General features: G+C 39.1%; 2 protein-coding genes across 2 annotated transcripts; one reads left to right on the top strand and one right to left on the bottom strand.

Moving 5' to 3' along the window:
• Positions 1 to 17,187: 17,187 nt before the first annotated feature.
• On the top strand, positions 17,188 to 19,845 carry LOC103322196 (classical AGP protein). The gene is made up of 5 exons (XM_008224086.2): positions 17,188 to 17,508; positions 17,915 to 18,026; positions 19,120 to 19,191; positions 19,280 to 19,497; positions 19,595 to 19,845. Exons 1-5 carry the CDS (start codon positions 17,399 to 17,401, stop codon positions 19,695 to 19,697), a joined length of 615 nt encoding a protein of 204 aa, XP_008222308.1. The 5' UTR covers positions 17,188 to 17,398; the 3' UTR covers positions 19,698 to 19,845.
• Positions 19,846 to 19,890: 45 nt separating this feature from the next.
• Positions 19,891 to 21,503, bottom strand: LOC103322195 (putative glycosyltransferase At5g03795). Its single transcript, XM_008224085.2, has 2 exons — positions 20,600 to 21,503; positions 19,891 to 20,459 (listed from the first exon to the last, which is right to left on the bottom strand). The coding sequence occupies exons 1-2, from the start codon at positions 21,376 to 21,378 to the stop codon at positions 19,973 to 19,975; spliced, it is 1,266 nt and encodes a 421-aa protein (XP_008222307.1). The 5' UTR covers positions 21,379 to 21,503; the 3' UTR covers positions 19,891 to 19,972.
• Between the last annotated feature and the right edge of the window lie 2,256 nt (positions 21,504 to 23,759).

Genomic DNA, 23,759 nt, shown 5'->3' with positions numbered 1-23,759 from the left:
TCGTGAAACCGCAAATTAGTCGGTGTCCGTAAAAAATGCGGTTTTCTCCGATTGGGCAGTTTTGGTCCTAAATTTCAACATTTTACGTCTATTTAAATTGGGTTTTTTGGGTCAAAAAATATAATCTTTTCCATACTTTGTAGGCCTAATTTTTAAGCTTATTTTGAAACCTTTTGAGTCCAAACATTTTAACTTTACAAATTTAAGCAAATAAACTCACAACCCAAATAAGCAAATTTAAATCCGAGTAAATAAAGTTAAAATATAGTTACAACCCAAAAGAAAAATGCAATGCAAATTTAATTAAAGTTACAATCCAAACGAAAAATGCAATGCAAATTTAAAGTTACAACCCAAATGAAAAACGCAATGCAAATTTAATTAAAGTTACAATCCAAAAGAAAAATGCAATGCAAATTTAATTAAAGTTATAAAACATAGAGAACTCAAATGTTGGTGGTAAGTGGATTTGAAGGACTCGGTTGTATATGGCCACCATCTACAAATAAAACAACACAAGTTCAGTAAAAAAAATTCAAAAATTTGCATAAAAACCAGCTGACCTTTTAAGCATGTGCACAATTACCACCTGAACTTTTAATTTTTACTATTAACCACTCGAACTCTATAGAGTGTAGCGATGTACCACCTCTGTCTAACTCCATTTAACTTTACGTTAAATTTAAGGGCATTTTTGTCAATTCTATTTAACTAAAAACACATAAGAAAAATTAAAACTAACATAATTATATGTATATATATAACTTAACCTAATTATCCCACAACTTCCCCACCCTTCCAATTCTCCCCCAGTGCCCAGTAGATCCCTCCCCCACTCTCTCTCCATCGAATAAAAATAATAATTTAAAAAAAAAAAAGATTTGGAGATCCTAATGTTTGGAATTTGTTTTGGCAATTCCAGCTTATTACAATTAATTCTTGGCATTTTGGGATATCTAGTAAGACTAGTATATGGCAGCAGGAAGCCAACTAATTCATTCCCAAAGGCTCATAATAAAACTTAAAAGTTCATATGGTAATTCCGCACTGACCTAAAAGTTCAGGTGGTATTTATGAAATTTCCCAAAAAACATTATAAGAAGCATAAAGAACGTGAAAATAATAAACTAAAAGTTGTAACATGTTCCATTTCCTTGTAGAATTCAATCTCATCATCCGTGAGTTCCTTATAAAATGAAAATTCTTCCGCCCTAAACCAATCACAAGTACACACTAATGTCTCTACCATTTTAGGATGTGTAGGGGGACTTTTTCTTCCTGCAGCTAATGGGTGGCAATGCAAAGGCGTACTAAGAGATTGCCCCCTTTTTGTTTAGGTTGAAAATTAAGCCCCAAAATACCTCAGAAAGGCAGTAAAAACCTTAGGAGATATTTTGGATAATCTTCCTGCTTGAGGACAATGGTGACTTGCAGATAGTTTTGGCATAACTACAGGATGGTCTTTTAGGCTCGGCATGGTGGCATGGCATGGGAGCAAAACCAACATGAGTTTAGCATTAAGAGATTAGGCAGTTATGAGAAAGAAAGTGTTTAAGTAGGAATGAGGTGTTTTGTGAGGAATTTGACTAGGAAAGAGGAAAAAGAAAGCGAGTTCTTCAGCATTGAAGAAAAACAAATTAGAGAAGAAGATGCGGGTCACGAGTTTGTTGAGTTTTGCAAGTTAGAGAGAAGCTTGCTCTCTGGGGTTGTGGGTTGTCTCTGTTGGAGTAAGGAAGGCTGATTTATAGTGAAATCACCATTTTCAAAACCTGTAATGCTTCTACTTATTTTGGCTAAGTTTTTCTTCCTTTCTCTCCTCTTTCTCTGACTTCTCTTTCTTGGCAAGATTGTTCAATCTGTTACATGAATTGAAGTTTGGGGCTCAACATCCTCCTTTCACATGGTGTCACGATGGGAGCTTCCACTCTTGGTTTGCTGTTTTTCTTCTTTCCTTTCCTCTTCCTTGGCTGAATCGATGAAGGAAAAGAAGTGAAAATATATCTTTGTCAAGGGTGCTTTACAGAGTGCGAGCGACATTCCTTGGTTCTTTAGGCGTCTACGGCTTGGAACTTCCCGCTGACTTTGTGATGGAGTGCGCAACCTCTTCACATGTTCTCTTGTCTTTTCAAAAAGTGAAGCTCTTGTGGGTTATTAGGTTTTTAAGGGCCAAGATAGCTTTCTAAACAAATGGGCTTTTTGTGAAACATTGGGCCTCTTGATTGGGGTTTTTTTAGTTGGGTTATTTCTTGGTTATGTTATTTTGCTTGGGCCTTTGAGCCTTTTCTCTTGTGCTTACAGTATGTTTGGGCCTAGAAATGGGTTTGATCTACGAGGCTCCCAAACAACAGGATTTCCATTTACTTGTCGATGGCCTCATGTTGATTTATTCTAGTCCATACACAGCCCTCAAAGCAAGCCAGGGCAAGGGTGGCTTGGGCAGAAGCATGGCGCATGGTTGGGTGTGTAATAATGATTTCCTACGCGGCATGGCATGTGCGCGGCATGGCGCCATCGCTTCTGGCATGCTTTCAATTATTATGCTGGCGGAATAATTAGCATGGATTACAAGAATGTCATTTTATAATCTTAATCTCGATTCCTAACATGACGAATTATTTATTTGGCATGGCGTGTGGTGTGACTAGCATATGATGAGCCTTCGTGTACTCAGATATGTGACTTTTCTTAATATAGTATTATATTGAAAACTTATTTGGGCCAACCATTGACTTTTGGCCTCAACATTAGCCCCCTTGATTAGTGGGGCCATGAATGTGTATTGAAATGGTCCGAATAATCAATTTTCTGCCTAAAATAAATTGCAGTGGCATGGCATGGCATGAGTTGGGTGGCTCAAGGATGACTTGATTAGGGTCTACGAAATTCTGTGGGTCTTTTAGGGAAGGTTGGAGGTCATAATGGTCCGCTTAAACCAATCCTTCTTAAACACCAAGGGTGTTGCCTTGAAAGAACTTTCCTAGACACTGTAATTTTGGAGGTCATTTACTAGAGTTACCAAGAGTTGACCTATTTTGTGGCATGATATAGAAGAAAATGCTTGATGGATTAGCCCAAGATAACTACTTACCTTGCGTGATTTATTTGCTTGAGTGACTAGAGAGGCTTGATTTTGCATGATTGTGGTTTGCAAGAGTTGCATTGACTTGTGTATCTAATATTAGTTATGTATGCTTGATTTTGGGCTTGTATGCTTGGATGCTTGGCATTGGCATGTATTGGGAGGATATTTGAAATAAAGCAGTCTTGCTTAGAGTGTTTGAAATAGGGCATGTCTTTGGAAGGATGTTTGAAAACATGGCGGTGCCGGAAGATATTTGAAAGCAGGGACAGTCTGGAATGGGCGAATAACTTGACCCAAAAAATCAGATTTGTATTTGTAAAGAACTTCTTCTTCCTACAGGCAAAATGACGAGATTTGTCATAATTATTCTAGCGGTTATTTGCGTTTCCAATGCCAAACGCCTTCTTCCTTTCTTTTTATTTTCTTTCTTCTCTTCCCTTTCTTGCACTGATCCAACTTCTTCCTACTACTTTTTTTCTTTCGTTTCTTGTTCCCCCAGCACAAAACTGAGTGAGAGAGTAAGATCAAGTGGAAAACATCTGCCTCCAGCCGCTGGGAAAAGAGCCCAAGTCGATTTCAACCCCTTCAGCCCTTCTCCCTTCGAAGAAGCCCTTCTGCAGTTGCTAGAAGGGACCTTTTTGTGCGGGTTTTCCTCTATGATTCTCAATTTCGCTCCCTTCTTGGTATATTCAAAGTCACCTGTTGGATTTTAGCAAGGTATTTCTCTTGGATTTATTGAGGAATTTGTTGGATTCCCGTCATCCATGAATATTGCCCTTTGTTTTGGTTGTCAAGCATCAAACCCTCTTTTGACCTATTTTGTTATTGCAGCAACGTGAGTGCTTACAACGTGGGTGCTAGCAAGGAAGGGCTCGCACTAATCTTCTGGGATTCCATTTTCTTTGATTTGCTCGAGTTGCTGGAAGGGTGCCAATTTCCGTGTGAACAAAACTGTTGGTATGGGTTTCTACCTTTTCCTCTTCTTACTTTAATCTTGCTCTGACCTCTTTTTTGTATATAAAAAGGCTGAACTTGGCATGATTTGCTTTATTTTCTGATTTTCTCTAATTCTCTTCTTTCTTCTTCTTCTTCAAGACCCAAACCCGTGGGTATTGTGCATCAGTACATAAGTCGTATTTTGGAAGCTCGGATCAGAAAACTTCCTCTATCAAAGTTGTTCATCTGCTCGAGTACTATAGCCAGTAAAATTTGCAGAATTTTTTGAATTTTTCTGATACCTCAAAGCTGGTTTGCAACTTCTGAATTCATCCATGGCTGGTGAGTTTTTGCAGATTTTTCTTCTGCATGTGTATTTAACTTATGATAACTGTATGATTGCGCTTGTTTCACAAAATTTGCTTGAAATTATGTTGTCTATAACATATCCAAAATTGAGGATCATCCACCCATTCTAGTGCTCTACCTCCATTTTCTAAAGCATGTTCATGAGTTGATGTTGATGCCTTTGTTGCATGCTTGTCTTCTATGCTTGAATGCTTGAGTTCCTCTGTATTTTCCAGAATTTGTGAACTAGAAATCGAATTCTAAGGTTGAGCTTTTGATTTAGGATTCTAGCTTGGTGATAAACAAGAGTTATACAAGCTCACTTGGGTATGCATGCCAAGTGTTTGTCAAAATATCTCAAAGTAGCTTGCTGGCTGCTTTTTGAACTTTTGAAATGTTTCTTTTCGAATCTGAGTTGGAGCTTTTGAGACATAAAAATGGACTTCTCAATGGTTATGTTGGAATTGGTCTTGCATCACTTGAAGAAAAAATGAATTTTCGGTGGAATTTCAAAGTAAGGGTTAAGGTGCTGGAGCTGTACAGTTTCTGCTGTGTGGGCTGTCTTAGAAATCTGTTTGACATGCTTCCCTAGCTTGAAATGCAACGAAATTTTGGGAAAATGAAGCTTGATATGTCTAGTTCTAATCTGGAAAGTCTGGGATTTGTTGGTTGTAAGCTTGATTTATAGTGATTTTCTAAAGGTGGGATGTTCTAGCTAGGATGGTTGGAAAGCTTGTGTATAAGTTTTGCTTGGCATGCTGCTTTTTGTTGAGAATTTGGCATGTCCTTTTTGTTGGCATTGAGTGCTGATCTGAGTATTGCTAGAGCATGTTCTTGAGCAATATTGTTGTGACAGCATGATGTTGAAAGGTATTGTCATAAGAGCATGAGTTCTTCAATTTGCTTGAAATGCCCGAATTGCTTGGAATGCTTGAATGGAATGAAATTTCTTGGCATGTGGATTGGTTTCAAGCCTTGTGAATTTTGTTAAATGCTTGATACATGAGTTTGCTTGCATTATGAGAAAATTATGCTTCTGGCGCCTCCATTTGTGTATGAGTACCTTTCCGGCTTCTGATTTTGGCTAAAGTATTCTTTTGTTTAGAAACTCCAAAGCATGAGAAAGCATGAGAAATATAATTTTCTAGGATTTTGATAGCATGAAAGTGAGTTTTGGTCCCTTGTCACTTGTCTTTAAAAAAATATGTTTCAATAGCGATTATGCTTCCTGGTGTTCTCGCTTACAAGTTCCTTCCAAAGACTGATCCACCAACGACTCCTTATTTCTTTTCAAGCTTGATTGAGAGATTCCACAGCATGAGAAATGCCATCTTCTTACTAATTTGCAAGGAATTTGGTAGCATGAAGGTGAGTTTTGGTTGCTTGCACCTTGACTTGTGATATGAAGGCTTTGGAAGATTTGAACCGGGAATGTTTGAAATTAGGTATGTATGGAAGGATGTTTGAAATAGGTAGGTGATAAAAATTTTTGCTTATGGAGTAGGTGCTAGAAGAATGTAACTTGGCTTGTTTCAAAAAGGGGAAATAGAAAACTGTTTCTCACCATAATGCAAGATTATCTAGGCTTGTTGTAATCAAAGAGATGATTTATACTGTGTGGCAAAAAAGGTAGATGGGTTTGCTTGTTTGGATGGCATGGTGTACTTCCTTGAATTTGCTTGGCATGAAGCCCTCAAGTCAGCTTGTTGAGGTCAGCAATTGGTTGCAGAGTTGGGTTATATTCTCTTTGGCTTACTCAGGGTCGAGAAACAAAGTAGAGGCCTGCTTGTAAATTTTTTTTTAATTTTTTTTTTTAATTTTTTTGTAAACTTGCGCCAAAGAAGATCTTTGAAGAAGTAGATCAAGATGAGAAGGAAGAGGGCTAATAGTTGTCGGAAGAGATTCATACAAATTTGTTTTCCTCCAGATAAGTAACAATGCTTGCTTTCTCCAAGAGGAAAACTTAATTTTTCAATAAATTTTCTTGTCTCTCTCTTTGCTTAGCATGAAGCCCCCAAGCCATTTGGAGTTTGCATGTGCTATTTGCTATGATGGATTCTTTAAGCCCCATAAGCCTTTCGCAAGATGTTTTATCCGGTGCTTTAAATTTTCAGAGTGCAATTGCATGAATAAAGCTTGTGATTTTTCAGAGTTGTCGATAGCCATGAGAAGAAGTTCTTGCAAGTATTAGTTGCCGAAGTATCCATCTTCAGAAAGACCAATTCTTAAGTATGCCTGAAAATAATGATGGTGCCAAAGTTTGCGCAGAAAAACATGTGGATAATTGCAATGATGGGTCAGCTGGTTGCATAAATAATGAGATCAACAATGGTGCTGAAGGAGATGGTAACGTGAAATAGAAGATACGATATTCTTTTAGCACCAACTACCCTTCTCCCGGCACCAACTACCCTTCTTCCAGCACCAACCTCCTTCTTTCTTGGTGCATTTGAGGTCGCCCTTGAGGTGATTGACAAGGTATGCCCTTTCCTCTTGCAATTTTTGAATCTATCGAGGGGCTTGTTGGGTTCTTCATGCCCATGGGCTTTGCTCGCTCACTGGAATCTCAAGTCCTTCTTTTTAACTCTGTAGGAATATATATATAGACTGATATCTTGGCCTAGGCTTGTTTTTCGCATGCTTGAATAAATTTGGACTTTTCTCCCATGTTGTGGAAATAGAAATTGACAAAGTGCATGCTCTGCAATGCTTGAATCATTTTGCATTTTGAGGGAGAATTTGCTTGTCATGGGAATTGCTTGAAAATTTCGCTTGCCATGGATAAATTGTATGCTGCTTGGGTATTTGCTTAAGTGTTTTGGCTCGAGCTTGACTTGCCCGCATGATATTTTGCGGTGCAAGGTTTCTTGACCCGCTTTTTGTTGTTGAACTATATGCATCAGCGCATGCTTGTAATCGCATGATTAATGCATAGGATTAGAGGCTATTGAAAGCTTTGAGAAAAGCACCATTGGTTTCTTTTTTTTTATGAGCTTAGAATTTGGTCATGGGTAATCTGCTATTTTTTTGGCTTTATAGGATAGATATAAACATGTGTATGATGGAACCGTAAGGATGCGTGTAACTCGGGAGGTATTTGCTTGTGAAAAAGGTTACTATGAGGTAAATAGTGCTCACTGTAGCACTTACTTTGTGAAAAAGGGTCTGCTGGAATGATTGATTGAGCATGGAATGGGAAATTTGCTTATCATGAGCTCGAGTAATAGATTGCATGATGCTTCAAAAATATTTTTTTTGTTTATGCATTTCGCTTGGCATGAGATAGCTTGCTTTTCTTGGCTTGTAAAGTTCATATGGCTTGCATGCTAGTGTGAGATTGCTTGCTTTTAATACGTAGAACTAGCTTTATGCTTTGCCGTTTTTTCAGCGTATTCTTTGTTGGCAATTCTTGCAGGGATTCATCGCTTGTCAAGATCTGCCATGGCATCCACTAACCCGTCATCAATTATTAGTGGCCACCTTTATTCAACGGATGATAAATTGAAGAGGGGAAGGCCCCTCCATTGCTCAAGAATGCTTGTGAAGATGTTGCAGTAGGCGAAGAGCCAGTGTCGTCTTGCTGCGTTTGTATCATTATGGTTCGGGAAATTCCTCCTCTGTGACTTTTCCCAAGATTGTCTGCATGCGCAGGTGTTCCTCTTGGCTTTAGCAATAGCGCATGGCGGCATGATTCCCATAGCCCCTATGTTCTTGGGACATCCGATGCAGGGGTAGACAATGCCCTGGCCTCCCTTCTAGCAGTGGTCGCTCATACTCATCCTTCTTTCTCGGAACATCCAACATGGTCGCCAAGATCGCCCCACCTTCCAACAACAAGACGCTTCCTATTCATCCTCTTCTCGGATGCGATATACCACGGCTGCCGCTCTGCATCTTCCAACGTGCTACATTCTACTTCTCCTCTTCGAACATCCAACATAGCTGCCGCACTACTCGCACCTTCCGCAAGTACGCTTCTCTTACTCAACCTCCTTTCGAACATGCGACATAGCTGCCGGCCACGCTTGCATCTTCCAAATATGGTCGCCCCTTTATTTCATGGGTTGTTTTTTGGCTTGGGGTCACTTGGCCATGCACACCTTCCATCTTTCTTGATACCATAGGATGTACTAATCTAAAGATGTGTAACCTTGTTTTTGCGACATTGTACTTTTAGATAATCTAACGCTATGTCATTATGACTTTGTAATGTACTAACCATCCGAACTTGCATTAATTTCTGAATGCTTGAGGCATGTTGTAATTGCACATCTTATATGTATATTGCTTGGTTGGGAGAACTTGCTCTTGTGAACTTCTTGAAATTTTTCGACGAGTTGGCAAGCCTTAAAAACAAGGTATATGCTGCCCAAAATTTTGACAGGACCTTTAAGCTAAATCTTCGATGCATTGCTCTTTAAAACTTTTGCAAGGCTTGTCTACTCATTTGGCCTAAAATGCACCCTCTTTCCGTGCCTTAAAAAGGGTCAGGCCACCGTATGCATGATTTCCACGAAGGCTCCTGTAAGAATTGCCGGATGTTGTGAAGTTTTTTGAGCATTCCGATTGGGAGTCAACGGTTTCGTTATTCCAGCGCCTCAAAATACACTTTTACTGCTCGTTTCTTTGTAATAGCTTGACTTTGCATACCCCACATCGTTTTGCTTAGGCTTGATGCTTGTTTCAGCTCAGGACCCCATCTAAGTGGCTTTGCTTGGTATAGTCACTGCTAAGAGGCTTAGCCTTTTAATGAAAAGTTTGTTTGTCTATTTTTTTTTTTTTATCAAAGAACATGTTTTGTAAAACAGAATAAGGTAAAAGCAAGGAAGAATTCTAGAGGCTTTTCCTCTTCCAAAATACTCCATTCTTATTGCAAATATCGTCTTACACCTCGGCATGCTATAATGGTGGTGCATTTTAAAAAAGTTGTGAAAGCATAGGGTGAAAATACATAAGGAGTTCATTTTTGAAATAAATTTGAAAAGCCAAAAACAAAATGATAGGTGCAAAAGCAATTCAGCAATAATAAGACCTTAAGCCACTTTGCATTGATGAATACTCCAATCAAATCAAGCCCCCAAATATGAAAGGGCCCAAGGTTGTGCATGACTTGCAATAGCATGAAAGCTTGTGGCTTAGGTTGGTATGTATTTGGCATGTGTTGTACTAGGATGCCATGCTCTGTAGAGATATTTAATAGAGCCACAGTTGCTGCTTTGCTTGCCTGCAGCTCATAACCCAACTAATCAAAGAGTGATTTGCAGCTCCTAACCCATTGTACTTTCTTCAACCTCTGTGAAGTTATGAGAGGTTACAACAGCTGCTTCTTGATAATCTTGATGACCAAATGAAGCCTCCGAGTGGCTTTCTTCCAGCATGTCCAATGTGAATACTTCGCTGCTGGAACCATTCTCCCATCAATTAGCAAGTAGCCATGGGGTGTTATAGCTTTCAGATTTTGAATATTTGCCAGTTGGCCTTCCTCATATTTTCAAGGTTCCTACATAGCTCCGGTGGCTTTGGGTCATTCTTCACAGTGTGGCAATACGCCGTCGTCGAGCAAGTCATCAAAGCACGAATGACAGAGCTATCTACTTTCCCTTCGCTTGGCAAGGGTCCTTGTCAACTTGCCTCTTAGAGTTTTGTCATGTATCTCTGCGTAAGATCTTCCTTAGAGTATGGCAAGCAGTGGTGGATGTTGCAGGTAGAAGAATGGATGAATATAGGAAAATACGCTTCCAGCACCCCTTTTCTTGAAAGCTTGACATCGCTTCAAAAATTCTAATTACTTGGTAAAATAAACTTCATCTTGACAGCATTTAGGTTCTTCCAAAGCAGATTATCATAGCACTACCTTCACAATATTTTCCTTTCATTTGCCATGAATTGAGATGTTTTCCTTCTTGAGTAAAGCATAGTGCTTGGATTTCTTGACTAAGGCTCGGGGCTTGATGATGCTTGATTATGGAATTGTGGCAATTGAGACATCCCGATAGCCTTTTGGTTTTGACTCCTAAACTTGGTCATTGGAATGGTCAAGGCTTAGAAAGTGCTTGAGGCGTTGGAGCATATCAGTTATGGCAACTTAGGTATTGTTTGTTGCAGCTGTTGTGAACATGTTTTAGGAACCAAAAGCTTGGACTTGGCTATTGAAGCTTGAGCTTTGTATGTGGTCACTGCAGCAAATGTGTTGGGTTACAACAACAAGTGATGGCGAACTTGGAGGTCATAGTAACATAATTGGGATTTCAATGAGATTTTTGGTCTGGGAATAGTGGTTTTGGTAATAATGGATTTTTAAGCTCCTTTGGGGTTTTGGAATCACTGCCGTGGTGATTGCAATGAATTCCTTCCTCAGCCCCCAAGTGCACCATAATCATCAAAAAAGGATTTGATGGGCATAGGCTACAAAAACTCTTGCAACATGGCCTTCTTAGTATTTGTTTGGGTTATTGCATGGCATGATGAACTTGGGATATCCCTTTGTTGCAACGGTGACAGTTTGGCATGATTCGGTGGTAGCATGTGCTTCTGGCAGCGTGACTCTTCCAGCAGTGGTGTTTGGATTTTGACTGGCTCTGTTCTTCTTCCACCCTTCCAGCGGCTCTTTTAGTGGTGCTTGAACCTCTATAACTGGAAGTATAGAGAGAGATTTGTCTAAGGAATATATGATAATGGCAGTGTGTTGAGATGTTGGGTAGGAAACATGAGAGCATTTGTTTTCTTGTTTGTTGTTTGGAGGCTTGGGTCCCTTGCACATGACCGATATAATGCTGCATGACCAAAGCATAAAAATAATATAAGCATTGTAGCTTGCAAATGACTAACATAATTGACATAAGCATGCTGGGCAGGTATGATTTTAGTACTGAGCATGCATAGTTGGCATCTACATTGCAATGTGTAACTTGGATTGATTAACACAAAGGTGGATCGATACGAAATGATAAGAAGTAAGATAAGTGAATAAAGTGCGTGGAATAAGGCCCTGAGAAATTTTGTCTGGAGATGCAAAATTGAAAGGTGGTTTAATACATAACAAGAAAATGATGCAAGCTGGTGCACCATATGAATAACAACTAATCAATCAATCTTTTTTTTTTTGGACTTGAATGCACATGCTTTTGTCTATGCTTGAGATTGTTCAATGAAACATAAATTTTATGGATATCTTAAAACAACAAACAAATATATATACTATATTGAGATCAACAAGGCATGATAATAAAAATCTTATCTTGGTGAAGCCATTCGCAGAGATGAGGCTGAGAGCATTGAGCAAGTGTTCCTTCTCCCTCTCTCACCGTGTTTTCACAACTCTAGAGAGGTGAGGGCTGCTATGAAGGTGATTTACGGTGATGGCCAGACTTGCTAATGATGTATCATGGCGGAGAGGTGAACGCGCAGAGTTAGCCTCAACAATTGACTACGGTGGTCAGCGGCTTGCACGTTGGTCTGAAGCCCCCAGTCCTCTTACAAGATCTTGTTTTGCTTGAGAATGGAGATCTAAGACACAAGCAAAGGGAGCATGTGAGTAATCTATATTATGTTTGTTCTACAAAGTAGATAGCCAACGAAAGGAAAAAGAAAAAGAAAGAGGGAATGCTCTTATCTCTTTATTTCCTCCGGTTTATCGCTTCTGGTCTTCTTCTTTGGAGGCATTGGTGCAGATAGTGGCTTAATCCCCAGCAGAGTCGCCAATTTATGTAGGGGACTTTTTCTTCCTGCAGCTAATGGGCTGAGCGCTGCAAAAGGCAGACTAAGGAGATTGCCCCTTTGTTTAGGTTCGAAAATTAAGCCCCAAAATACCTCGAAAGGGCAGCAAAACCTTAGGAGATATTTTGGATAATCTTCACCAACGAGAATAATGGTGACTTGCAGATAGTTTTGGCATGCTTACAGATGGTCTTTTTAGCTCAGCATGAGTGGCATGTGGCATGGGAGCAAAACCAACATGAGTTTAGCATTAAGAGAGAGATTAGGCTTGGTTTATGAGAAAAGAAAGTGTTTAAGTAAGGAATGAGGTGTTTTGTGAGGAATTTGACTAGGGAAAGAGGAAAAAGAAAGGCAGAGTTCTTCTGGCAGCTGTAAAAACAAATTGGAGAAGAAGATGAACAAAGTGCACGAGTTTGTTAAGTTTTTGCAAGTTAGAGAGAAAGCTTGCTCTCTGCAGGTTGTGGGTTGTCTCTGTTGGGTAGGGGAAGGCTCAATTTATAGCTGCTGGAAATCACCATTTTTCAAGAAACCCTAATGGCTTCTACTTATTTTGGCTAAGTTTTTTCTTCCTTTCTCCTCCTCTTCTCTGACTTCTCTTTCTTGGCAAAGATTGCTTCTTCTATTTACATGAATTCAGGGGATTTAGGGGCTCAACATCCTCCTTTCCCGAAGCTGTGCAGTGGGAGCTTCCACTCTTGGTTTGCTGTTTTTTCTTCTTTCCTTTCCTCTTCCTTGGCTGAATCTGATGAAGGAAAAGAAGTGAAAATATATGCTGGTCCAAGGGGTGCTTTTGACAGTGCAGCCAAGCATTCCTTGGTTCTTTGGCGTCTCGCTTGGAACTTGTTCCCAGAGCTTTGCTTGATGAGTCTACCAACCTCTTCACATGTTCTCTGTCTTTTCAAAAAAGCTGAAGCTCTTGTGGGCTATTTTGGGTTTTTCTAAGGGCCAAGATGGCTTTCTAAGCAAATGGGCTTTTTGTGAAACATTGGGCCTCTTGATTGGGGTTTTTTTTTTGTTGGGTTATTTCTTGGTTATGTTATTTTGCTTGGGCCTTTGGGCTGCTTTTCTCTCTTGTGCTTACCCATATGTTTGGGCCTAAGAAATGGGTTTGAGTCTTGAGGCTCCCAAGCAACCCGAGACTTTCCATTTTTCTGGCCCATCAATGGGCCTCATGTTGATTTATTACCGTCCATACCACAACCCACTCAAGCAAGCCCCGGGCATTCGAGTGGCTTGGGCCCACTTAGGCTTGTAGCATGGTTAGGTGTGTAATAATGATTTCCTACTTGGTATGGCATGTCGCTTGGCATGGCATATCGCTTAGCATGCTTTCAATTATTATGCCTGACGGAATAATTAGCATGGATTTGCAAAGATAATGCATTTTATAATCTTAATCTCGATTCCTAACATGACGAATTATTTATTTGGTATGGCGCGTGGGGTGTGACTCGCATATGACGAGCCTTCGTGTACTCAGATATGTGACTTTTCTTAATATAGTAGTCTATTGGACCGAAAACTTATTTGGGCCCAACCGTTGACTTTTTTGGGCCTCAACAGGATGCAATTAGCTTCTAAAAGAATCCACAATCCTTTTGCCTAGGCTAAGAGCATCTCACTAGCAATCGTAGAACTTGGAATTCCAAAGATATCCTTGGCAACTTGTGAAATAATTGGATAACTTGTTTGGCTCCCTTTCCACCAATTCAAGATATTGAATTGTTTGTTCAAGGGGCTCTCAAAAGGATCTGCTAAGTACTTATCCACTTCATTGGATATCTCAACGGATTGCTCATCCTTCCTTCTTTGCACAAGTTGTTGCATTAGTTGAAATGTGGCATCAACATCCTCACCAATTTGTGCAAACTCATCCTCATCAATTTGGTTCACAACACCATCTCCAACCCCTTCATGCTCATTATACAAATCATTCAAACACTTTACAACCTCATTAACAATCTCATCTTGCTTTCTAGCATCCGCCCCAAGATTGCCAAAGCTTATTTGGAGCATTTGAAGCTTCGTCATTGGGTATAGCACATTGCCCAAAAATATAAGCTTATTCACAACCTCAAAGCTCCTCCAATATTTGTCAAATTTCAACTTCATTGAATATGCTACCCGTTGCATAGTAGGATTTCTAAGATCCTTCATTTTCGTTTCTATTAGAACTTGTAACCCAACCAATTCTAGGAAAATTATTATGGATGTACAAGTTTTGGTGCACTAAACTTCAATGTAACATCATAAAACTTTTTGAGAAAATGCACAAAAGCTAATGCCTTCTCCTAATCATCATTATTTGGAGGTCCCACTCTCTTAACCATCACTTTCTTAACCTTCTCTTCCTCTAGAAAGTAAGCTTGAAACTCTTCACAATCATAGGACATCCTCTTAAAGACTTTCCTTGAATGCACAGCTTCAAGCTCTTTGTAGATTGCATTCCACCTTGTAGGCACATTTGCCATCTTATCCATCCTACATGCAATGGCAAACCCTCTAAACTTTTCCAATCTCACCAAAGAAGAGTGAATAAACTTCACACAATTTCTTATACCCTCAATTGAGGCACTAAGCTCCTTCAACCCATTCTTAACAATTAAGTTAAGAATGTGGCAAGCACATCTCAAGTGAAAGTACTTCTCATCCAACATTAAGTATTCATTGCCTTTAGGCTTTGTGCCATGTACTCAACTACCCCATCATTGGCGGAAGCATTATCAATAGTAATTGTGAACACCTTGTGTATACCCCCAATCCGTCAAACATACATCTAGGATTTTCCCTATGTCAATGCCCTTGTGACTAGTGATCTTCGTGAAGCTAATTATTCTTTTATGCAAGTTTCAATCACTATCCATAAAGTGAACTATCACAACCATGTAATTTATGTTTTGGATCGATGTCCAAGTATCGGTTGTAATACTAACTCTTTGCTCATTATCTTTGCCTTTTCAAACATGTATAACTCCCACACCCCCTCGGCAACCTTCTTCTTACTTGGTACCTTCAACTGAAGTTGCACCTTATACATCATTTCCTTAAAACCCGAGCCCTCAACGACTCTAAAAGGATGCTCATCCTTAATGATGAACCTCACAATCTTTAACTCACTCTTTTTTTTTAATTAAATGTGTGAGGGACCAATCCACTACCCATTGTATCCGAAGTCAAGGTAGGTTGATTTGCATCACCTTGTTGATATAGAGGAGAGAGCTTGCATCTCCTCTCTCTGTGAGTTTTCAAACCCATTGTCCCATTTTTTCTAGGGTCCACGGGCATCTCCAATTTGCAATCATTGCAAACCCCTATAACTTCTCTACCTGATTACCATCATTCTTTATTTGTTTTGTGCAATGTAACCACACCTTCAATTTTTGGGTTTTCCTCCTATCTCCCACAATAATCCCCTTGTGTGTGGGATGTTGTGTTTGAGTTGGAGGTTGTGTTTCGGGTGTTTCGGTTTGTGTTTGGGGATTAGAGGTATTAGATGTGTTAGAGTGGCTAGACTCCATCTATTAAACACAACACAACAAGAACAACATAGAAGTATATTAATATATTAAAACATAATCAAATTAAAACACAAAACAACAAATTAAACTAAAAAAACAGAAACCAAATCAATTGAAAATCATAATTTCCAATTCGGAGCCCTAATCCCTCAAAATTAGCCTAAACAATGTAAACATAATCAAATTAAAGGTCGAAAGCAAAATCAATTCAATTGAACTATTTAATTAACCCTAAACAACCTAAATTCCGTCAAATTAAACTCAAAAATAGCCCAACGTAATCAAATTATACTTTATAAACAGAATCTATTCAATTCACATTTTAAAACATATCCAATCAAATCACATTAACCCTAAACCCTCAATACCGATCAATTCACAATTTTATTAACCCTAAAACATATCCTAAACATAATTAACAAATTATTTATTAACATAATGAACAAAACATAATTGCTAGATTAAACTCTAAGTCAAAGTTCAAAGTTTCAAAGTTCAATTTCAGAAATTGGGTAAAAAGTTTACCTGAAGAGGAGGAGATAACAATGCAGAGACGATGATGAGCAATAGAGAGAGGCGGTGAGGTTGATGAGTGTCCCTCCGAAAAGAAGAGACGACACATAGAAAGACTGAGATGAGAGACTAGAGAGAGACTGAGACGAGGCGGTGAGGTGGACTAAGAGACTGAGAGCGGCGACGATGATGAGTGATTGAGAGAGGCGGTGACGTTGCCTGAGAGAAAGAGAGAGGCGACATTAGTTGACTGAGAGAGAGGCGAGTCGTGGTGTTTTTGTGAAGGGTTTGAGAGAGATAAATGAGATCGACGAGTTGAGAGAGAGAGAGAGAGAGATGAGATGTGCGAGTGATTGATCTAACGGCTAGGATTGATCGAAACTAAGAAATCCTAGTTCTTAGATTCATCTAATAGCTGTTAGTGAATATAAAATATTTATAAATATTTAATTACACTATTTGCGGTATACCGCAAAATTGAGATTTTCATAATCTCATTGACACAGTACGGTCGGTTCAAAAAAACAAAAAATTGCGGTCGATTTTGCTGCAGTGACGGTTTGATTGCAGTGAATAGTCGGTCGATAATCTGCGGTTTTGCGGTATATCGGTCTAAAATGTCAGCCCTAGAGAGGAGAGGAGAGGAGAGGGAGAAGAACAATGGCTTCCTCCACGTCAAAGTGAAAACGGCGCTAAGAGTGTTTTCAGGAAGAGAGAGGGCTTAGGATTTTGTTTTCCTCTCCATTGGTAACAAGGTGAGATGTTTTCTAAAATAAAAAAAATAGGGAAGGTGAGACATGGAAGATGGGATGAGAGTGAATTACTTGAAACAATAAGAAAATTAAAGCACAAGTAATAATCAATTGAAAGTATATTATTTTTAGCTTTTAAGGTAAATATTAAAAAATTGTATTCATTTTTTTTACTCTTGATGCTGGTAAAATTTGTGCAAAATGTTCTGAATGAATTCCTATTTACCAAAGTTACTTTTGTGGATAATGTTTCTCAATTAGTAAATAAGATCCCAAAGAAAATGAAAAAGGACAAAAAATAAAATAGCGTAGGATACAGATTACATTCGAGAAGGTTACGGAAAGCGTGTAAGTGCTGGAGTGTTCGGTGAGAGCGTGGGAACAATTTTAAATACGTGTCCGATTCGGTAAATTCCCATCCCAAATCAAAATCAAAGCAAAGCGAAGCAACGCGGTGGTGGATTTTGATCCCTCTGCAGCGGAGGCAGACGAAGGAGGAGACAAAAACTGAGAAATTGAGAGAGAAGACAGAGATGGCTGCGAACCCTCAACTGTTCCCTAATGGCATGCCTGTTCCTTTTGTGAACGAGATGTTCGTTCTCGCCAGAGACGGCGTCGAGTTTGAGGTCGATAAGATTCCTGGGTTCGTTCTCACTTCTCATTTCCCTTCTCCTCAATCATCTTCATCATCATTCAATTTGCCATATTCTCTTAAAAGTTTGATTTAATTGATGCCTCTCTTTCTCTTTGAACCATGGCCTTGCGCTTTAATTTGATTTTGCCAACACTAATTCATTCATTCATTCATTCATTCATTCTGCTCTTTCAGTACCCAATTTGAATAAATAAAAATTATGGGGTATTGATTTGAAATTTGATTGAATGTATGCCCAAAATCGTAGCTTGATTGATTTGTGTTGGGAGGGTGCAAGAATAAAAATGAGTAAATTGTTAATTTAATCCCATTTCCTGTTCTATTGGAGTGGGAAGATAGCAGTGTAGCAATTGCATAATTTGGTGTTGAATTGTGTATTGCCTTCGACTTTCAGATCTGATGGTGGTCGACTTAAAGCAAAGGGGACAATCTACTTGTCAAATATACGCATGGTCTTTGTTTCAAACAAGCCTGTTGGAAACTTTATTGCTTTTGATATGCCCCTGGTATGTGATACTTAGTTGTACCTCAACATTGCTTTCCTTCCATCGTTATTTTGCTTTATCTTTGAGAGGTTCACTTGTAACTGAGTCAACTCGCAAAGTTTCTTTGCACCTAATGATTCTTCTGTAACCCTTTTTGTGTGATTGTGGGGTTTCCATGACTTGTGGTTTTGATTTCCTGCAAAGTGAATGTATCTTGACCAAAGCTTCTGACTTTTATTTTGACGCCAAAATATGTTAGCAAAGGAAGTTTTAACATTTATTGTTCTCTGGTGTAAGTCTCTGGACTTTTGTTCTTATTTTAATTGTGATTTTAACTGTGGAAGGTGGTCTCAAGAAGAGATTGGGATATTTTTCCTACGATAGATTTAGCATGTACACATGGGAAATGTTCAGGTTAAAAAAAAAATAGATTTTAGGTTAAGATTAGAGTATTGTGAGCTACATTCAGACTTTGTTTATGTCAAATACTTGTATTTGATGTTACTTCTGAGTTCTTCTTTCCCTTTTATTATAAGTGTGATTTAGATGAACTTTAATATATGTTACTTTGGGCTATTTCACATAGTTTGTAAAATCCTTGATACGATCTTATGATTGGATCTCAAGTGCTCTCTTGTGGATCTTAGGTAGGATCCTGATTTTGAAAACCCGGCATCTAACTTCCATTATCTAACAAAGAGTAATTCAAAATTATAATAAATTTAATCAACCTTTTATGTCACAATTTTGTCACAAACCTACAGCCAGCCATGATCCACCACTACAGCAATCCTAATTTTCCCAGTGAATCACTTTTATCCCACAGCAGTAATTTGCCACTATTTCTAACGACCGTTGGATATTATCCTATCCAACAGTTGCTGGGTTTCAGGTGCTCACTGGTTCCTAATTCTAGGGGCTCAGGTGAATGCTGTTATTATTATGTGTAAGGCTAAAAAGTGCCGTGTCTGTGATGATCGGCTTGCTTGTTTGAAGTTTGTAAGGATTCTTTTGTCTTGGTGCAGTTTTGGCACAAATTTGATGTCTTTTGCTGTCGCTCTTTTATATCCATTTATTTGCATCTCACTGACCTTTGTGTTGATTCATTCTTCAGCTTTATGTCCATGGTGAAAAGTTCAATCAACCAATTTTTTTCTGCAACAACATTTCTGGTCAAGTGGAGCCTGTAAGTATATCGGTTAGAGGATTTCAATTATTGTACATAAACCCATTTATGATTTTGGAGATCTTATTTTTCTTGATGACTAATTTAGGTAGTTCCAGAAAATCAGCATGGGGCTCTTTATTCCACTCACTCATTCAAGATTTTGTTCAAAGAAGGGGGTTGTGGAACGTTTGTTCCACTGTTTTTCAACTTGATCTCCTCAGTGAGACAATATAATCAACATCAACACCCCAATGCAGGACCACAGCCTCATGTTGATCCTTTACAGGCAGCGCAAACTCCTGTTGATGAGATGATGAGACATGCGTAAGTGACATATCTTGCACATAATTGCCATGTGTGCTTGTAGTCAAATGGATTTAGAGAAGGATCGCTGGTTAAACTATGATTTTTTATTTTGCAGGTATGTCGATCCTAATGATCCAACAAGGATCTTCTTGCAGCAGCCTACTCCAGAGTCTCAGCTGAGGCGGCGCACATACCAGTCACAGCCCGCAGGACAGTAAATGTAGTTTTAATTATAAATAAACGTAAATGTTATAAGAACCTCCAAAAGCGTGTGTAACTGAATTATAGAAGTCTGTTTCTACTTGTATATTCACTGAGATGTCTATTTACTCTTTTATTGTGAAGAAGAATCCGTTGAATCTTTCACTGTGGATGGATTACATTTTGGCCTTGAATATGTGATTCAGAATATGGTGCAAGCCATACATGGCATGGCACGATTTTATGCTTCACAAGTGTAAAATATACAATTTTCAAAGCCTCAACCATTCAATTAGGAAGACAGACGCAGGGAGCTCCTTTTGAGCCACAACTGGTATGCAGTCATGTAGAAAGAGTCGTAGCCCTTGGGAGTCTCATGCCAAACAAAATGCCTACGGACTTTACACAAATTATGGTACATGCTCATGTACTTTCGTCTTGTTATCGACAACAATGTCCTCTTCAACAAGGCAACATCGCCATTGTTGACAATAACTGAAAACTTGCTCCAGTCCAATACATTGGCAAATGGAAGCTCGTAGTGGTTGGAAATTATAACAGGAATGCACCCATAATGTATGGCATCGCTCACTCTGGCAGTGTTGACCTCATAGCCTTTAACATGGAGGCAATACTTGCTCCTCCTAAACCCCTCCTCATAAGGGTAAGATGGTTGACTTGGGAATATATCCATGTATGTGTCATTGCCCCATAAATCTACCAGCTGCTGCCGGATATTAGAGTTTTGAATTCGCCCTGCAAAGTACACAAGCTTATCCCTGCATCCGGAAAAATATCACACATTATGTTATGTTGTTAAACTGCGAATCTAGGCAATCCAAAAATAAAATATATCAACTAGAATGTTGGATTACAAATACAAATCTCAATTGAGGAAAGTGCGTGATTTAAGGGTTACCTGGCATGTGGGGGGTTGAGGGCATGCTGAGGAGGACGAGGCCAAACTTGGGGCAAGGCAACATCTTTGTGGGTAACATAGAATCTTTGGAAGTAGCTGGAGGAGCAAGTGAGCTGAATGGCATTGTTGCGCAACCCAAAATGTTTGGAGGAGGCCTCTCGACAAACAGAGTGACAGCAGGCATAGAAATGGTCAGAGCCTAGAGAGGCATTCCAGAAGGGCAAATCTTGGCTGATGCTGGTGGTGTATCGGGCAACAAAATCTGCAATGGACGGCTCAGAATGGACACGTGGGTCATTTCTGAGGAGATTGACTGAGAAGGGTAGGAAGAAGAGATGGGCTTTTTCTGGGTTGGTGGTGATGAGGGAGCTGCTAAGCAGAGACAGCTTGAACATGTGCTCGCTGAAGTAGTTTCCGAGTATTGGGTCGAATGGGTTTGGGTGGGGAAGGAAAATGGAAGCAGAGGAAGCAAAAGAAGAAGAAGCAGAATTGGTGGGATAAACATAAATCTTGAAGCTTTGGATCATGTCTTCAAAGTCAGCAGCAAAGAGCTGCCAGTTGTGGTAAGGACCTGAATCTACAGGAAGAGTGATGTGTGGTGTGGGAGGAGAAGCTGAGAGACGACCCAAATTGGAAGGGCTGCCTTGTTCTTCTGACGAATGGAGGAGAAAGATGGCCAACCATGAAGCTGAAGAGACTGCCAGCAGCAGCAGCACGGTCAGGAGCAGCCGGCGTTTGAGTTTAGGCATTTTGTTCAGAAATAAGCACACAGGCTTCATCTTTGGCTCTCGTCTGTCGATCCAGACTTTCTGCTAGCATAGAGAAGCTCGCTGACTGGTCACAAACCGACGATACATAATGCAAAGGATTATTAAAAAAACATAAAATCCACCTTTGTAAAATTACAAAGGGTAAACTACAATAAACCCTCAAGTCTATAGGTCATTTTTACGAGACATACTCGATTTTGGGGACATTTATGAAGACATATTCAACGTCACTAAAACCTATAATTTGCCCTTTCCGTTAATCAAATTAGTGAGTCTGTTAAATGATGATCTATCAAAAGTAGGACCCTTTTTTTTTATGACATGGACTTCCACGTGGTCTAAAAATTAATAAAAAAAATTATTTTACTGTTTAAATTATTTATTATTGTTAAATTAATTCAAATTTTAAACAGCAAAATTAAAATATAAAAATAAAAATTTGGCAAAAATCAAAAGAAAAAAAAATTTATCTTCGTCTGTTTCTCTTCCCAACCTCAACCCCCTCCCTCCGTGCACACCGCCTTCAAAGCCATCACCACCGACCTCGTTGTCGTTGTATAGAACCGAGGGCAAGATCTCCGTCTTCATCAACTGCCTCTCCCCTTCCCACCTCCCCTAACACCAAAACCCAGCAGCCCCCACCCCTTACCCACCACCTCACCTCTGGGTCCAAGTTCTGGGAAGGGTAGAGACGGAATCGAGACCTTGAGCTCCTTTCTCCTCCGTTGACATACAAAGATTCTTGAATTTTTGGCTAAAAAGAAGTTCATATGCAAGAGTACTAAACTGGCATACAAAGATTGTTTTCTCCAAACAGAAAGATCTTAAAATAAAAACAACAAACCAGCAACAATTTCACAAAAAGAGAGAGAGAGAGAGAGAGAGAGAGTGTACAGCCAATAATTTCACAAACGAGCAAATGTTTTCTCCAAACTAGCTAATAAAATACTTCAGCCATTATAAATTCATAAAAATTAAATATTTTATAAAGAAAAACTTAAGAACAGGAACAGAGAGAGAGAGAGAGAGAGAGAGAGAGATGGCCCTTGAACGTAGAGAGGGCTTCCAGAATCCTCCCAGGACCTGCAAAGTCGGTCTTGCACAGAATCTTCCTCGAAGAATCTGAAGATGATGAAGATGATGACTTACCAAGGCATCCTCCAAGGATCTCGTGAAGGGGTCTTTGTCTATTGAACAATCTTTCAGAATCTACAGATGAACCCATTTGATTCAGAGTCAAGAATCACAGCCTGCAATCCAGTTCAGATCTCTTAGACCCAAAAAGGATGTGGCTTTTAGTCTGAGAATTTAGGTTTGTGCTGGAAATGCATCACCGCCATTCTCAATTTCTCATCTTCCGATCTATGAGGGGCGAGACGGAAGCGAGAGGGCTGATCGATTTTGTACAAGGTCGTGGTGAGGTTGGCGCAGTTGATGAGGACGGAGATCTTACCCTTGGTTCTATACAACGACAATAAGGTCGGTGGCGATGGCTTTGAAGGCGGTGTGCACGAAGGAAGGGTGGGTTGGTGGGGTGTGGGAAGAGAAAAAGACGAAGATAAATTTTTTCTTTTCATTTTTGCCAAATTTTTATTTTTATTTTTAATTTTGCTTTTAAAAATTTGAATTAGTTTAACAACAATAAATAATTCAAACAATTAATTAATTTTTTATTAATTTTTGGTCCACGTGGAAGTCCACATCATCAAAAAAATGGGTCCCACTTTTGACAAATCATCATGTAACGGACTCACTAACATTTTAGCTAATAGAGGGGGCAAATTGTAGATTTTCTGCGATGTTGAGTATGTACTCATAAATGTCCCCAAAATCGGGTATGCACTCGTAAATGACCCTATAGGTTGAGGGGTTTACTGTAGTTTGTCCAATTACAAAACAGGGCATTCATTTGTTTTTAATTGACACCTTCAAAGATTTGGTTTACACATGAATTTATTAACTTAAATATGAATCTCTATTAACTGAAATCTACAATATTGAAATCCTAATAAATACATTTCTATGTGAAATTATTCAACCATTTTTTAGTATTTCGTTGAGCAACCCAAAGTTGGCATACAATATAGAGGAAAGAAAGCAAATTTTGATACACGAAAATAAGAATATACTACAATAAGAATTTTGGGCATGTTTACGTATCAATAATGGGTATGGGAGGAAAGGGAATGATTTCCATTCCTGACTTTCCCTGCGTTTACTTGCAATCAGGATTGAAAAAATAAGTGAGTCCTACCTCAAAATCCATAATCACATACCCTCAAAATTAGGTATCATATTAATAAGGGAGAAGTAGTCGATACGATTCCCATTCCTATTTTCTCTTATTAACTTCCAAAAATACTCTTACCACTTTACCATAATTACAAAAC

This window comes from Prunus mume, linkage group LG2 (assembly GCF_029339155.1).
Source record: "Prunus mume cultivar Tortuosa linkage group LG2, ASM2933915v1, whole genome shotgun sequence".
Taxonomy (NCBI): Eukaryota; Viridiplantae; Streptophyta; class Magnoliopsida; order Rosales; family Rosaceae; genus Prunus; species Prunus mume.
The sequence above is the reverse complement of the archived record's forward strand: the minus strand, read 5'-3'. Positions and strand labels throughout refer to the sequence as shown.

Coding starts and splice junctions, on each gene's coding strand:
- LOC103322196 (XM_008224086.2), top strand. CDS start 17,399: ATGGCTGCGAACCCTCAACTGTTCCCTAATGGCATGCCTGTTCCTTTT. Junction 17,509..17,914: donor GAGGTCGATAAGATTCCTGG/GTTCGTTCTCAC, acceptor TTCGACTTTCAG/ATCTGATGGTGGTCGACTTA. Junction 19,192..19,279: donor TTTCTGGTCAAGTGGAGCCT/GTAAGTATATCG, acceptor TGACTAATTTAG/GTAGTTCCAGAAAATCAGCA.
- LOC103322195 (XM_008224085.2), bottom strand. CDS start 21,378: ATGAAGCCTGTGTGCTTATTTCTGAACAAAATGCCTAAACTCAAACGC. Junction 20,460..20,599: donor CTCAACCCCCCACATGCCAG/GTAACCCTTAAA, acceptor TTCCGGATGCAG/GGATAAGCTTGTGTACTTTG.